The 16926-nt window shown below is 45.5% G+C and overlaps 1 protein-coding gene across 3 annotated transcripts in view; it reads left to right on the top strand.

Moving 5' to 3' along the window:
• Nucleotides 1–7768: 7768 nt before the first annotated feature.
• The window catches only part of ZNRF1 (zinc and ring finger 1), a 99872-nt gene continuing 90714 nt past the window's right edge, over nt 7769–16926 (top strand). The window contains exon 1 of one of the 3 annotated variants that reach the window (XR_010939350.1): nt 7769–8829. Coding sequence is in view for 2 of the 3 variants with exons in the window: in XM_067721060.1 (XP_067577161.1) it covers nt 8406–8829 (424 nt within the window). In the remaining variant the exon portion in view is untranslated. The remainder of the gene's footprint in view (nt 8830–16926) is intronic. The other 2 variants (XM_067721060.1, XM_067721059.1) reach the window with 2 other exon arrangements.

Consider the following 16926-nt stretch of genomic DNA (forward strand, 5'->3'; position numbering starts at 1 on the left):
AAAATATATATTTTTTAAGTTCTCAGTTTTAATTTCTGATGTACTAGACATCTCCCACACAAAAGTTTTGGAGGGTTATTAATGATTTTTAGGAGTGTAAAGAGAACCTGAGATCAAAAAGTTGGAGGACTGCTGTGCTAGTACAGGGAGTGGTGATTAAGAGGTTCTCTTTTTCAGCCCCAGCCTCTCAAATCCTGGGCTTAACTGGCTTAGCCTCAGTTTCTCTATAGAAGGAAGAAGTTTGTTTGCTTGTTGCAAGGAGTTAAGCAAGCATAGGGCCTGGAATATAGTCAACACTCAAGTGTAAGCTATTATTATTGTTGTTAATATTAACTCTATTTCTACATGCAAGTTGTTGCATGAATAGAGATAAGAAGGCTTCCTTTCCCTCCTAGAGTGTTGGATATAATGGGGAAGACAGACTTGTCAACAGGTTAGGGTGACCAACTCATGCCAGGAAGCTGCTCAATGTGGGCAAACAGAGACAGTTGGTCACTGTACAACAGGTATACACTCGGCAGAATTGTGTTTTATAAAAGCAACGTGCCAGGAGAGAACAGCTTAAATGGGAGACATGACATAGCATCCTGAAGACCGTGACATTTGAGCTTTTCAGTATATTATTAGGATTTTTGATAGAGTCCACTATCAGAAAAAGTACTTCAGCATCAAAAAGTGTGAAGAGCAGGATGATGTGTTCCAAAGACATAAAGCAGTTCCCCAGTTAACACTCACGACACTGCGCTTCTTTCTTTCCTTCAAAATACACATCACAATATGTAACTCAATATTTGTTTATTGAATATTTTCAAGTTTTAGGAGGAGAGGGACCAGGTCTGTTTTGTTCAGCCCTGCATGGCGACCGCACATACATGGCACTCCATGAATATTGGTCCAATGAATAAATGCGAAAAGCATATATCATGCCCGCACAGTGCTGTCTACATCCAAAGGATGCTCTCTGTGAAACCAAAAGCAATTTCTAAAACTATTCATGGTCTTTACTTGTAGTTCTTTACACCCAGAAAGAAATACAGAATCACCAATAGTTCTCCGTAAAATCCCTTGCTTTCTTTCTCATTCATCTATCAGTTATTATACTCACACAACACAGCCCTTAAAAATTTCCTCCAGCCCTGGCCTCCACACTCCTGCACTGGCTTTTCTTCCTGCCTTCCAGTTTCTTCCCAATTCTCCACCAAAAATGCCAAAGACTGCTCTAGAGAGAAGGGCCTCAGCTCAGAGGGCCAGGAAGGGGAAAAACTGCAAGCCACGTTCAAGGGCACAGAGAGGGAAAGATAAAGAATAGTTTCTAGGTATGCTTATGCCATCACATAGGAATAAATGAATCAATTCATTTAACACATCATATTCTTATTTATTTGCCTGTTGCTTAGGATGTAGTAGGTGCTCAATAAATATCCACTGAATGAGTGGTTAGCAAATAGTCAGGTACAACTGTAACTTAGGGTAGGTGACAGGATGTAACAAAAAGTACAGCTAGAAAAGTTGAAAAGGGCTATTAAGGAAGGGTCCTGCTTAGGCTTTGAAGTTTTATTTTGGATAGAGATAGAGGTAGAGAGAGAGATTTCAAAGTTCTCTGTCTATATACAGCTTAGTAATTCCTTTCCCACTAAAACCAGTAGGACTGCCCCTGCCCGAGCATTTCTGCAACCCTCCCCCACTCCCACCTCTTTAGTTCATTTTTGTCTAGTTCTCAAAATCTGCTTGTCATGGTTATTAGGTACAGAAAGTACTTTGGGTTTCAAATCCTTGGTTCTCTCTGTTCTCCCAGTGTCTTGTTTCTTGAATGTGAAAAAGGCAAGGTAGAATTTTTGAGGGAGGGACCATGAGCCCCTTTCTAACTTCCTCCTCAGCCCTTCTTTCCGTCTCCTACCCACGCTGTCACCACGAAAGAGTAAGGATTCCAGAGCTAAGTCTAGAGCTCTCTGCTTGCTTCTTCACTAGTGTGCTCCCCTGAGATCCGCATATGAATATCCTGAGTAAGAGACTGGAGACCATTGAGGTGTCCCTTGTCAAGCAGACCTCAACTTGCTGACCAGGCCACAGAGCCCTTATCACCAAACAATGTCTTTTCAGAAGGTCACTTGCTAGCCACGCCACAGGAAGGAAGGGTCTGTGGCCAACCCAGAAATCCAGGGCTCTGGCTGGCTCTTATCAGCAGCTAGCCTTGCAAGTCTGAGCAGGATCCTTTATCTTTCTGGTCCCCTGTTTCCTCTTCTGTAGAATGTGGAGTTAGCTGACCCCTCAGTCTCTCTACATCTGGGAATCTTGGAACCGTGCCCTGAGCTCTACCAGTAATTTCCCTCTTTTCATCAATCAACAAATATTTGTGGATGTGCCCACATGCTCTGGCTCCTTGCTATATGCATTTGGTTGACCATTACCCTGATTTTCTCTATTTACGTTTTCTCTTTTCAAGCAAAACGATTAAAAACCTAAAGAGCTATGAGAGGCCTGGGAGAAAGTTTCTTACTTGGAGATACTCGTCCATGCCATCCCCACCCTGGCTATTTCCCAGGAGTAGGCCCTAACAAGCCATTTCCCCCATTTTCTGAACACTTCAAGTCCCAGACTTACTTTTTTTTTTTTTTTTTTTTTTTAAATTGGGGCTTCCCTGGTGGCGCAGTGGTTGACAGTCCGTCTGCCGATGCAGGGGACACGGGTTCGTGCCCCGGTCCGAGAAGATCCCACATGCCGCGGAGCGGCTGGGTCCGTGAGCCATGGCCGCTGAGCCTGCGCGTCCGGAGCCTGTGCTCCGCAACAGGAGAGGCCACAGCAGTGAGAGGCCCGCGTACCACACACACACAAAAAAAATGTATTTATTTTTGGCCGTGTTGGGTCTTTGTTGCTGCGCGCGGACTTTCTCTAGTTGCGGCGAGCGGGGGCTACTCTTCGTTGCTGTGAGAGCCTGATCAGCTGAGAGCCTGATCTACAAAGGTGAAGCCCCTGCTCTCTGCAATGTGATGACACTAAATTTAGGTGGCCTGTGGGACCTCGAGTGGCAGCCTTTCTCAGGCAATGCCCTTGTTATCTCCTTGTGCAGTTATTCATATGACAAATTTCCCCCTGAAATGAAAATATTAAGATACAGAGCTGGGAAAGTTCAGTCATTCAGTAGCTTGATTCTGTCCTTTACATCTTAGAAAGAGGGACTCATGGCATAACAACAGGCATCCACTGAGACTTGAAGCCTCAGATTTGTTTCATTTCATCGTTTGTTTCATCAAGAGCCCTGTACGTATTTTGTTCCAAGTTTCTCCTGTGGGTTCTTGGTTTAAAGTCAACAGGTCTGGAGAGAGTGGCAAGTCATTCTGGATACTCTTTTTTTTTTTTTTTAATGTATTTATTTTTTCTACTTTTTGGCCTCACCACGCAGCATGTGGGATCTTGGTTCCCCAACCAGGGATCGAACCTGTGCCCCCTGCAGTGGAAGTCAGAGTTTTAACTGCCGGACCACCAGGGAAGTCCGCATTCTGGACTCTCTTGATGCAAGGATATCAGATGCAAGAACAGCCCCAGCTAGACTTGGGACCTCTGTTTTATTTTTTATCTTCATGCTCTCACTTACCCTGGGCGAACTGCTTCGTGGCTCTCCTTCAGCTGTGAAACAGGGTTAATAAATCACTAACCCACCTACCAGAATAGTCAGGAGAAAGAACTGATAAAATCAGCATTGACTGTAGCCAATATTTTATAATAACTATAAATGGAGTATAACCTTTAAAAATTGCAAATTACTATGGTATACACCTGACATATAATATTGTAAATCAACTATACCTCAATTTAAAAATATCTTTATTTATTTATTTTGGCCATGCTGCATGGCATGCGGGATCCTAGTTTCCTGACCAGGGATAGAACACCGGGCCCCCTGTGGTGGAAGCACAGAGTCCTAACCACTGGACCACCAGGGAAGTCCCTATACCTCAATTTAAAAACAAATCAGCATTGCCAAAGCCATTTGCCTTTGCAATGTCAGTGCATAACAATGGTGCAAAACCCCGGTTTTGAACATCACCTTGAAAAATGTAAGTCTGGGGGACTTACATGGTGCCAGATGTGAGAGAGACTAGCTTATGATAGTAGATTGGAATATACAACTTAAAGGCAAATTATTAATATACAAAAAGAAATAGAGCTGTTAAGCAGATCTAATTTTTTTCACCCCGTTGGAAAGCATAGAGAGAAAATGAAATTGTCATGCAAAGATTCCTTGATGGGCATGTTCACTGTAAAGCTTAGAAGTCCAGCTTTGCTCCTTCCAGCTGTATGACTTTTCAGTGTCCATGTGGTATACCCTTTTTTTTAAGATTTTTTTTTGATGTGGACCATTTTTAAAGTCTTTATTGAATTTGTTACAATATTGCTTCTGTTTTATGTTTTGTTTTTTGAACGCAAGGCATGTGGGATCTTAGCTTCTCGACCAGGGATCAAACCCGCACCCCTGCATTGGAAGACGAAGTCTTAAAGCATGTGGTATACACTTTCTATATACCTCTCTCTCTCTCTCTCTCTCTCTCTCTCTATTTAAATTTACATGGCTGAAACACTAAAATACGAAAAGGTATATAATTAAATGAAACATTTCCCATCTATCCTCTCATTCAGTTCTCCAGTTCCTACTGCCCACCCCCCCAAGGGACTACACTATGTTGTTTCATGTTTCCATCCAGTATCTTTATGAATATGTAAGCAAAGAAAAATATAGATCTTTATTTGGGGAGAGGATAAGTTTCTTAATTTTCCAAGTTGGAATCTTCATTAATCATTGGCCTTATTAATCATTATTTTTAATGATAATGATGTTGATAAATCTTTCCACAGCTCCCCATCCCCTCAGGATACGGTCCATGCTCCTTCCCATGGCTCCGTGGACCCTCTTGTCAGCTTCTGAGGACCACTTCCTCTCTTTGCAGCTCTACTACGTCTTTCAGTTCCTTTGAACGTGCTGTTCCCTTTGCTTGGAACATTCTTCTCTTCCTGAAACACAGCTAATGCCCCACCTCCACCCTGCTTTCCCTGGCTAATCTCCAACTCATCTTTTAGGTCTTGGCTTAGAATCACTGTGTCTGTGCCTGTCTCCTTCCATCAGCACCATGGTCTTGAACTCTCATAGCACTTAGTCATTCATTCATTCATTTCACAAACATTTATTGAGTGTCACGTACTTGCCAGGCACTGTTCTAGGCTTTTTTTTTATTAATTAATTTTATTTATTCATTTTTGGCTGTGTTGGGTCTTTGTTGCTGCACGCGGGCTTTCTCTAGTTGTGGCAAGTGGGGGCTACTCTTCGTTGCGGTGCGCGGGCTTCTCATTGCAGTGGTTTCTCTTGTCGTGGAGCACAGGCTCTAGGCACGGGGGCTTCAGTAGTTGTGGCTTGTGGGCTCTACAGCGCAGGCTCAGTAGTTGTGGCACACGGGCTTAGTTGCTCCATGGCATGTGGGATTTTTCCCGGACCAGGGATTGAACCCATGTCCCCTGCATTGGCAGGCGGATTCTTAACCACTGCACCACCAGGGAAGTCCCTGTTCTAGGCTTATTTACCACACTGTACTGTCACTGCCTCCTTTGATACTTCATATATATATATATATATATATGTTACTGCACTGTAATTCATACACCATCAAATTCACACTTTTAAGTGTGTAATTCAGTGGGTTGTTTTTTCTTTTTTGGTATATTTACAAGGTTGTACAACCATCACCATTATCTAATGCCGGAACATTTTCACCACTCCAAAAAGAAACCCAGTAGCAGTCATTTTCCATTCTCACCTCCCTCCAGGCTTTCTTTCTGTCTCAATGGATTTGCCTATTCTAGACATTTCATATAAGTGGAATCAGACAATATAAGATCTTTTGTGATTGGCTCCTTTTACTTAGTGTTTTCAAGGTTCATTCATGTTGTAGCATGTATCAGCACTTTATTCTTTTTATGGCTGAATAACAGTCCATCGTATGGATATACCACATTCGGTTTATCCATTCATCGGTTGATGGACATTTAGGTTAGTGTTTCTTCTGAAGCCCTATGAGAACAAGACTCTATATGTCTTTCTCACTATCGTATCCTAGAACTTAGTGCAGTGCCTGGCACTTACTAGAAATTCATATGTTTGGAATTCCCTGGTGGTCCAGTGGTTAGGACACCGCGCTTTCACTGCCGGAGCCCAGGTTTGATCCCTGGTTGGGGAACTAAGATCCCACAAGCTGTGCCACGCAGCAAAAAAAAAAAAAGAAAAAAGAAATTCATATTTTGTTCAATATTAAAAAAAAAAGTGTTGAATGAATAGGAAAATCAAACGCTAGTTAGATGGTTACAATACTTATTGATTATATATTTATCTCCCCAATAGACATCTGTCAAGGGATCTAGTATCCTCTTTTCTGCATGGTACTGAAATACCCCACTTCTTTCTTCAGGGAGGAAATTGGGTTAAATTTAAACTTTCTTGTTTTTCTTCAGATCACGTATTTGGATCTTAGGTGTATACAAATTCCCCATTTAGGCACTTACAGATAACTTCTTGGGTATTAAAACATTCTGTTTTTGCTACATCATTTCTCATACAGAAATCTCAACTTCCTTCGGCAGGGCTTTTTGCTCACTGCCTCCCCTGCCCTCAAAAGCACTCCATGCTTGCCCATAGCCTTCCTCCTGTTTCTTTCCAAGCTGGTCACACTGGGACAATCAATACCTGTGACAGATCAACCTTTCTTTTTTTGGTTTTAATATTTCTTTACATCCTGTTTTGGCTCCTTGATTTGGAAGTATCTGGAGGACATTTAGGGCAAGGAAGTCAGGCCAGGGACTGGGTGATGCTCATAGCCAGCACTCAGCACTTGAAAAATAGTTGTTGAACCAATGAATGGATGAACGAACGATGAATCAGTGAGTGTGAATATGTGAGAGATACATATTCCAAAGTGCAGACTTGGTCAGCAAATATTTATTGAGTACCTACTGTGTCGCAGGCCCTGTGGTGCGTGCCAGGATAAATGGTAAACAAAACAGGGGTCCCGCCTTGGACTAGGGAGTTTCTAAAATCACTAGTTCTAGCTGTATTATTCCATTTCCATGTCTATATCTTTTCACTTTTTATCGTACACCTAATGATTTTCAGGATCACATTTTAGCTAAGAAATCTACCCATTTGCTTAAGCCCCAAATAGGAAGTTCTGATCTACTGTCAGCAAAATCTGGAGTCACAAGTGCCCCAGTGAAAAGTACCCCCGAAAAACTAAAAATCCCCCAAATGCTAAGCTTCCTGACTTTAGGGGTTCTAGGATGGGGAACTCCGATAGAACTGACAGCACGTCCACCAGAGGGCGCTGTGGGGGCAAATTTGTGCCGGGAGGGGAGCTTGACCAGTGACCCTCAAAGCCAGGTAGGCGCCTAGAGTAATTTTTATTCTTCCCTGCGTTTCCTTCCCACACCTCGAACCATGGTCGCCCCTCCCCCCATAGGTGGTTCCCCTCTGAATCATCAGCTACTTTCAGGGGCTAAAAGAGGGCTTTTTTGGAAAGACGCCTTGCTTCTGTTCCTGACGCCCCATGTCTCAGGCCACTCAGTTTCCAGGCGGGCTGGGTGGGTGGGTGGGACCTCTCGGGCGTCAGAGCCCGGCGCTGCAGGGGCCGCGAAGGGGTTAACCCGGCGGGGGGGGGGGGGGGAGGGGGAGGGGGAGGGGGCGCGGGCGGCGCCTGCGCTCTGCTTCTCTCCATTGTCTCCACGGCGGCGAGGAGCGCCGGCGAGCGCAGCCCGGGACCGAGCAGGGCGGTGCGGCTGGCGGGGCAGGCGGCGGCGGCGGCTGCGGCTGGAGCGAGAGCGCTACGCCACGCGACCGCGGCTTCCCGAGCTCCGCCTGGCTGCCCAGCGCCGCAGCCCGCCCGAGGCCTGGAGGGGTCCGGGTCGCCGTCCATGGTCGCGGCGTCCTGAGGCGGGGGACGCGCCCGGCGCCCCCAGCCCTCCTCCGCCTCCTGCTGTCGGGCGGGCCGCCTCCTCGGGCGCCTCCCTGCGCCCGCCCGCCCGCTCGCCCGCCGCCTCCCTCCCTCCTTCCTTGCAGCTCCCCCGGCTTTCGGGGGCCCGGGGGCGGCCTGTGGCGCGCCGAGCCCGCGCCGGACTGCGCCTCTTTGGACCTTGAGGGGAAACATGCGTTTGGCTTGGATCGTTTTAAATTCTTAGTTTGGGATCCCCGCTCGCCTGCCTCTTCCGCCCGCGGGTTTTCTTTTCTTTTTTTCTTTTTTTTCCTTTTTTCTTTCCCGGTCTCCTTTTTTGACTCCCTCCCCCTTTATGCTCGCCCAACCCTCCCCCCGCTGCTGAGAAGTGGGGGAGGGTCTCGGCCTCCAGGTTCCCGCCCCACCGGGGCCCGGGCGAGCATGGGGGGCAAGCAGAGCACGGCGGCCCGCTCCCGGGGCCCTTTCCCGGGGGTCTCCACCGATGACAGCGCCGTGCCCCCGCCGGGAGGGGCGCCCCACTTTGGGCACTACCGGGCGGGCGGCGGGGCCATGGGGCTGCGCAGCCGCTCGGTCAGTTCGGTGGCGGGCATGGGCATGGACCCCAGCACGGCCGGGGGGGTGCCCTTTGGCCTCTACACCCCCGCCTCCCGGGGGACCGGCGACTCCGAGAGGGCGCCCGGCGGCGGAGGGTCGGCGTCCGACTCCACCTATGCCCACGGCAATGGTTACCAGGAGACGGGCGGCGGTCACCATAGAGACGGGATGCTGTACCTGGGCTCCCGAGCCTCGCTGGCGGATGCTCTACCTCTGCACATCGCACCCAGGTGGTTCAGCTCGCACAGTGGTGAGTCCGCGGTTGGTGGAGGCCTCAGAGGGTGGAGTGCAAGCGAGGGCGCGCCGGGGCGCCCCACACCTTCGCGCGTGTGCGAAGATTTGGAGGTGGAGTGCGCAACCTGGATCTGTCTGCCTTCCCCTTGGTTTCCGAAGCCAAGGGATGAATGGGATACCCACCCTCTAGAAAAGAGGCTTTCTGAGAGGCTGCGGAGCCGGGCGTATTAGGGCTTCAGGTGTTGGTTCACTTATGGATGCCTATTGAAGTCTCATTCACTGGCATCCCCATCCTCAGGTCTTGTCTGGCTTATCGCAAGTCGGCCTCGAAGCTTTCTTTCTGCAACTGCTGCATTGTGCTTGCCTCACCGGTAACAGAGAGAGAAGGATACAATTTGACCAAGCGGTGTCTCCTAAACAAAGGGTGTGAAAAAATTGGGGCCAAGTGGTGTTTGGATTAGGGCTCTTGCTCTTGCTGGGAGAGACGGGTGCCCAGGTTTGCCACCCTGCTGGAAATCTGTTTGGATTGTTTAAAGTGGAGCGGCTGCTGTCATAGACAGGTGTGGCCTGCTGGATGGAGGGCCCAGCCGGGAGCCTCCCTGGGAGGCTTTGCAGGACCAGGGCCCTGGTTACCCGTGCTGCATGCAGTAGCCTTGGCTCAATGACTCTTGCATCCCTCCATCTTTTTTCTCCCCCTCCATGCTAAGTGCTTGGTCTTCTGGGTATTCTGCATCTTTTTTTAACCAAGAGGTGGTATTTTATCGCCTGACTGTTGGCACATGTCAGGGGGAAAGGAGGATTCAAAGAACCTGGATGAATTCATTTTGTGAACTTCTGGTGACAGGTCAGCGAAAAGCTGGAGGAGGATTTCCCAGGCTGTAACAGGCAGGGCAGAAAAGGCACTGCTCGGTGCTTCTGGAGGAAAACAGGTCTGTCTGCTTAGCTAACCTGAGAAGCCAGGTTAGGCTTCTAGAAAATTGGTCAGAAGGGGTGTGGGGCCGCTATTTGCTAATTGGCAAGTTGCAGTGAAGAAGTTAACATATTCATACTCCTTTGGGAGACTTCAGAAAATTTAGATATTGTGTAGAAGAAAGATTGCTTTATGGAGGATTTATTTGTTGGATCACTGTTCTAGCTATTGTGAAATAGGGTAGACTTTTTGTATCTCTATTTCTGTAAACGGTCTTAATCTTTTTTTCAGTTCTTTAAAATAATTGTGAAATCATTTTTAGGGAGAATTAGTGACTAATTTAGGGTAATATTTGAAAGTGGCTTTCAATTGCTAGGATGGAAATTTTTTTTTTTTTTTTTTTTTTTTTGCTACGATGGAATTTTAATCCCTGAACAGACCTCTAGATATCATTGGAGCTTCTCTGACCTGCATGCCTCCAACTCTGCCCTGAATGAGATGCAAGGCATGACTACCTTTGGTACTTTTAGACATTTGATCAGCTTTAGACATCTTTTTTTTTTAAACATCTTTATTAGAGTATAATTGCTTTACAGTGGTGTGTCAGTTTCTGCTCTATAACAAAGTGAATCAGTTATACATATACATATGTCCCCATATCTCTTCCCTCTTGCATCTCCCTCCCTTAGACATCTTGAACTTAATAATATTTCTTATAAAATTTGGTCCAGAAGGAGTCAGGTGTATTTTTGAGATGATTGTAGTTAAGTTTTTAAAAGAACTGTCATTAGTGTCTGATTTTAAGCTGAAGAGTACTGTAAGGAGGTTCTCAAAAAGCACAAGTAGAAATTTTGTGTTGCAAAAATGTAATCTTATAGAGGTTTCTCTGGAGAAGGAGTTCCCTTGCTGAAATTTCTTGTCTGTCTCTTACTAGAAACGTCTTTTTCCTTATTCCACTACCAAGTTCCATGCTGGAGCTATGAGCTTAAAATTGGATTCCAAAACAGACTCCTCAGCTATAAAACCTCAAGTTTTTTAAATCTAGTTGTAGTGAGGTTAGGAAGAGCCACTGAACCAGGGACTACAGGAAAAGTTGGAGCATATTAATCCCTTGAGGGATTAATATTAAATGGGGGGCGCTGTTAATATTTTGGGTAATATAGTTGTTATAGGACCATCCTGTCCTTTTGCAGGACATTGAACATACCTGGCCCTGCCCACTCAATACTCCCACAGATTTCAAAGTGCTCTTGGTGGGGGCGGGGTATCGCCTGATTGAGAACCACCTCCTTAGGGATTTGTTGTTTTATTCAAATAAAATAATTAGTTTTTCCTGTGCAGCTCATTTGAGAGGAACTTTGATATTTCCGCTCTTCTGCAATGGTGGTTCTATCTCACCTTCTGCAACAGGCCACAGGCTCTTCCTTCCAGGACATCCTCTTCCTCTCTTGTTTGTTGCTGTAAGAAGAGAAATTTTGGAGCCTTGGGGAAGGTCTCAGCAGTTTTCACTCCTGTGTCTTAAGAGTAGAAGAGTGAAGATTTCAGTGCACAGTTGACTAGATGCCTGGAAGTTGATGTGATGTTGTTGCTTGTGTTCTCAAGGTGCTTTTGGAACTCTTCATAGGCGCAGAAAACAGCTGTCAGTGAAATAAGTGGGGGAGTTCAGTGAGCTAGAGGCTTCCTCAAAAGGCGCGAGCTGATGTTATGTCAAGAGGTAGAATACTGGGGTCTCAGCTCCTCCCTGGAGAAGCTGTGACCTTGGACGAGACACCTCACCTCTCTTGAGCCTTGTCTTTGTTATTTTTAAAATACAAATACAGCCAGCCTGTAAAATTTAAAATACAAATACAGCCAGCCTGTAAAAGTTGCTGCCCAAATGCTGCGAGGATACACACGGTCACATTTGCCTTCTCTGGGCTGTGACCCTTGCACGCCCTATTTCCTTTGCCTGGAATGCTTTTCCTTCCATTCCGCCCAGGGATAGCCTTTTATGATCCCTTAGGGCTCAACTTAAATTTCTCCTTAGAGACCACTCTTAAAAATTGGCTCCCTCCTGTCAGTCTCTCCAGTCACTCGCCTGTTACCTTAATAGCACTTAACACATTGTATTTATCCATTTACTCTTTCTGTTTTAAGTTGACTAAATTTTAAGCTCCATGAGAGGAAGACTGTGCCTCTTGACCACTGTTGTAACTCCTGCACTCCATGTGCCAGGCACAAATATTTGTTGAGTGAATGAATTAGAGTGCCGTATGTTCATCGGCTCATTTAATCATCACTATAACTCTAGGAGGTAAAACGTTTTAATTCCCATTTTACAGGTGAAGAAACTGAGGTGTAAAGGGAGGTTAAGGAACCTACACAAGGCCAGATAGCTAATAGGTGGCAGAGTTGGGATTGAAATGCAGCTCTGCCAGCATCAGAATCCACCTGGTCTCTTAGCCATTACCCTCTACTGCCTCTCAACCTAAAACATGAGGAAGCTGGATAGCGTCGTGGAAATTGCACTGCTTGCGTGTCAGAGGGCTAGGCTCCTCCTGCGGTTAGGCTGCTAGTTAACTGCCTGTCTTGTGACCTTGTGCAAGTGAGTCATTTAGCCTCAGAGTCACCATTTCTCCACCTGTAAGATGGAGATAATACCTGTTCTGCTTACCTTGCCGGGTCGCTGTCGTGGTCTCATGAGATGGTGTTTACAAAAGCCAAATAACATAGAAATGGGAAGTGGTGTTCTTACAGGGACACTTCTAGAGTTCTCTGCCTTCTTTCATCTCTTCAGAAGTTGCTGGACAGAGAGATTTAGGATCGTGTGAACTCTTTCCCCGAAATGGAAGCTAGTGTTCTCTACTGAAATCTGACCTGTATTGTGGGGGCCGTCCATAATAAGAATGCCACTTGAGAAGAGCTGCTTCGTAGAATCCGAGTAGAGTCCCTTCTTTTCCACATAAAATGCGTTTTGCTATAAGGTGTTTAACTCCTAATGGTTGGGTGGTATTCTGGAGGTCTGGTCATCCATTTGTAGTCCTGTTTATCTCAGAATACAGATTTCTAGATGTGGGGGAAAAAATATAGAGGCTCCACCGTGTTGGAAGGAAGAGGTTGCCTGTTTCCTGGGCCCTAATATAAAATGGCTGGTCATTGAGGTCTCCCTCCAACTTCTTAGTCAGATGCATGTATACACATGCACGTGCAGAAAACGAAACTGTTCTCTGTTGTTACCAAGCCATCAACAGGGGCTGATAGATGGTGACTTTTTGGTAAGTCTTTGAACGTGCCAGCAGGATATCTCATGGGTTCTACTTTGCTGCCACTCTAGGGTTCTCAAGTGATTTAATTTTCTCTGTTCTTAAATAGGGAGAGTTGCCAATTCCATCGGAGTGGATCAGAAAGCCTCTTTGTGCCTCACTATAGGTGTGCTAGATGTAATGGTTCTCTCCATCGTTTCTGGAAAAGGAAAAGCATTCTGTGGCCTCCTAAGAGCATGATGGGTCCCTGCCCTGCAGAAGTTTTATTCTTAATGAAGACTGGGTTTTCTTGGAAGACTTTTTAAAAAGCAGAGTTTTTTAGCTATTACCATGAGGGCTTATTTTCTATAAAAGAAAAAAACAGTTCCCTTGAGGAGAAGATCGTTTCTTGAAGGTAACAGTTAATTCTGCCTCACTGGGGTTTGAAAGGTGTTGCAAGAAACAGTGGTTTCACTCTTAAAGTGTGTGTTTTATGGGATGTGTACATTTTGCCATTAAACAAAGACACACCCCAACTAGGTCACGAGGAATACTCTCTGAGCCAAGCCACTCTTTACCAGAAATGCAACTCCAGTTCCTTTTGGGGAAAGGAACATGCTTTGTATTTGACAGATGTGACATTCAACCCAAGCTTATTGGGCACCTACATTTTAGCAAACCCAATTTTAAAACTAAACTTCAATTTTGACAGTTTCAAAATTGGAAAAAAGTCATAGGGAAGTGGTGGTAACTTAAGCTCTTGGTTTTGCTCTTACTAACCCTTAAGTAGGGGGTGTTTTTAATGACTGGGTCACTGAGGCTGAGGTACCAAAATCTTGAAGTGAGTCCAAAACCTAAATGCTGTTCCCCATCTTTTAGAATGATGGATGTGTACACATTTCCATTTGTTTCTTTTCCAAGCTTTGCCACGGCCTTGTCTCCGTCAGATGGTTCCTGGTGATTATGGTGGGTGTAGGCTTGAGTATGAGAATGGACTTCTTACAGGCCTGGCCGTTTTCACCTCTGAATCTTATTTCCTTATAAGAACACAGGTTTATCCTTGAAACCAACAGTTGGGTTCCTGATTTGGATAGGCTAAATGGATGAGGGGTGCGTAACCTGAAGACCAACCCTCAAGTGCGAAGCAAATAAAGAACCAGGTTTAATCTGAAAGCCGCAGCTGGGGTACTCTGTAGGCTGATGAGACTGCTTACCTTGAGATCTCCCTCGAGTTGTTGGAATTGAGAGTACAGCCTTCCTCTGTTGGGAGTAGAGAGGAAGGAGGAATTCGCTGTGCCCCGTAAAAAGGAGGCATGGCAAGAATTTATGGTGCACTCCCGGATCTGTAAGGAGAAGGAGGCAGATGGAGACAAGAGCTCTCCTGATCTCTGTGAATGGTTCAAAGGGTTTTCAAGCTTGACTCTGTCCAGTCTTCTCTAGGGTCTCATTAACAATGCAGGGGACAGGACCCCGCTCCCAGAGTTCAGGAGAATCTGAATTTGTAACAAATGATTCTACAAATGTAGTCAGAATACCGTCTATATCTGAAGTGCACCCCTACCATGGATTTAACTCTTCTCTCCATAAACAGAGAGAAAGAACTCTGAATTCTTTTCTCATGCATTCATTAGCATCACTTTCAGTATCACTAAACTAGTCAGATATTTCCCAGGCAGAATACATACAAATCTTCTTTTCTATTGCTCCCAGAGGGTAGATCCACCCAGCAAGAGCATTGTTCATTCTTTGGCTGTTTCCTTTTACATGGTACTAAGCATTTTTCTCCTACAGATAGGCCTGAGCCAATCTGCCTTGGTCCCGAGTTGCTCCGAACAGAAGGTAGTTGTGGCAGTGTCCCCTATCCTTGTGCTACAGAAGGGCTTCCTGAGTTACATCCTCTTTCTTATATCCCCAGCTAGACAAGTACAAGATCTCAGGATGAATCCAGACTTTAAAGTGGACAAAATACCCTTTTTTTTTTAGCTGACTGAAAGTATGAGACTTTGTGTGTGTGTGTGTAGATCTGTTGAGCTAAGATATTCATTTATTCAACTGAGATTGAGTGCTTCCAGTATACCCAGACCTGTGCTAGGTGCTGGGAATGTATATTTATTATGAAGGTGATTGGCATTACTTTGTTCTTTCTAAGAATTTTTGCTTCCCTACTCCTTTAAGAGAAAGTCTGAATATTGCAGCTTGTGGAAGATCTTACCTTCTTCATCAGTTCCTCTGTTGAATAAACAAATTCAGGCGCTTGTCCATGAGGCTGCTACATGGATGATCTCCTCTCTACTCTTCACTCACATTATTCCTTGTTAACTAAATCCTCTATCTGGGCTGGGGCAGGTGATCTTTTCTTTGTGGTTCCAGTCAAGTGCCTGGTAAGAAGAAATTCCTCATATGTGCCAATATAAATGGTCCTCTTATCTTCTCAATGAAAATATCAAAAGAAAAACTGTTTTTTCATTATCTTTGACTTCAGTATCTTTGTCATCCCTAGAGCCACTTTTCTTTCTGGTCACTGAACACTGTTTTCTAGAAGCCTGATCCACCGCCTTTTAAACCCATCTCTCTAAAATTTATCCCAGGCCGAAATGTACATAAGGAAATGTAAGAGTTTTCCTCCTTGGTCTTGTGTTTGTCTCTGAGCTCCACGACATTGACACTTTAGTGCTGTTTTAAGTAATTTTTAAAGCCTTGTTTATGATAGGCAGCAGTAGTGACTGAAATGTCATTCCCCCCCTGGAATAATTATTAAATCTGTGTTATAGTTGAGTATTTTTTTGCCCAAAGTACAGAATGTAGGGAAATGTTCCATGCTGAAAGACTTTATGCAGACTTTGGCTGTAAGGTGATACCTTACTCTCTGAAGGATAATCTTTGGAGAAACCCCTCGTTGCATTTCAGCATCTGTGGTCCTTTTGGTCTTGATGAATTAGACTCTGCATAGCGTGCCTCCAGCTTGCTGGTTGGTAGTACTTTCAGCCCTCTACAAAGGGTAATTGAATAAGCCATGCTTCAAAAGGAGTTGTTCTGAAATTAGCCACCTCTGTACTGTACAGTATCTTTTAAGGTCAAAGTTGATTTATTATGTGTGGGAGAAACTTAAATCTAGAGTCAATCCAGATGATCTGAGACAGAGGTAGGAGGAGAATGCAGGACTGAGACTCCAAGACTCCGGCCAGCTTGGTCATTTTGCCCATATTTCTCCAGTCTCTGGAGATCTTTTCATTTGTTTCCCTCTCAAATACCACGCCCCCCCCCGCCCCCGGCCCGCACTGAGAAGGTGCTTTTCCTTAGAGAAAAACTAAGAAATATTAAGACTCTTTTATCTTGATGCCTGCCTAAGTACTCCAGGAATCCTACAGGGATTTGAGGGAGCCCTTGGGATTCCAGCCTAAACCAATGAAGTACTTGGTCTACCATAAATACAAGTGAGCTTTCTGTAATATTGGTCTATTCTCTTTAAATCATACGCACATTTTTTTTTTGCGGTACGCGGGCCTCTCACTGTTGTGGCCTCTCCCGCTGTGGAGCACAAGCTCCGGACGCGCAGGCCCAGTGGCCATGGCTCACGGGCCCAGCCGCTCCGCAGCATGTGGGATCTTCCCGGACCGGGTCACGAACCCCCGTCCCCTGCACCGGCAGGCAGACTCCCAACCACTAGCGCCACCAGGGAAGCCCCCATACACACTTTTAATGCCCCCAGAGGCACAGCACCACCTAAGTCAGCTTTTCAAAGAAACTTTGTGGTAACACTGCCCACTACTGTGATAAGCATTACGAAGTATGACACGTATTATTAGATTTCCTCAATCCTGGTCAGAAATGGCTAAAACATTCAAAACTATTGCAGCCAGCCCTGGCGAACTCTGGTAAGTCCAAGGCCTATGCCCAGGGCTGGCTTGCAAGTTAGCTGCCTTCCATCTTAATATCTGATGAGCCCACTCTTGTTGGCTGAGTTTAATGCATCCATTTCCTA

Source organism: Pseudorca crassidens, chromosome 20, assembly GCF_039906515.1.
Source record: "Pseudorca crassidens isolate mPseCra1 chromosome 20, mPseCra1.hap1, whole genome shotgun sequence".
Taxonomy (NCBI): domain Eukaryota; kingdom Metazoa; phylum Chordata; class Mammalia; order Artiodactyla; family Delphinidae; genus Pseudorca; species Pseudorca crassidens.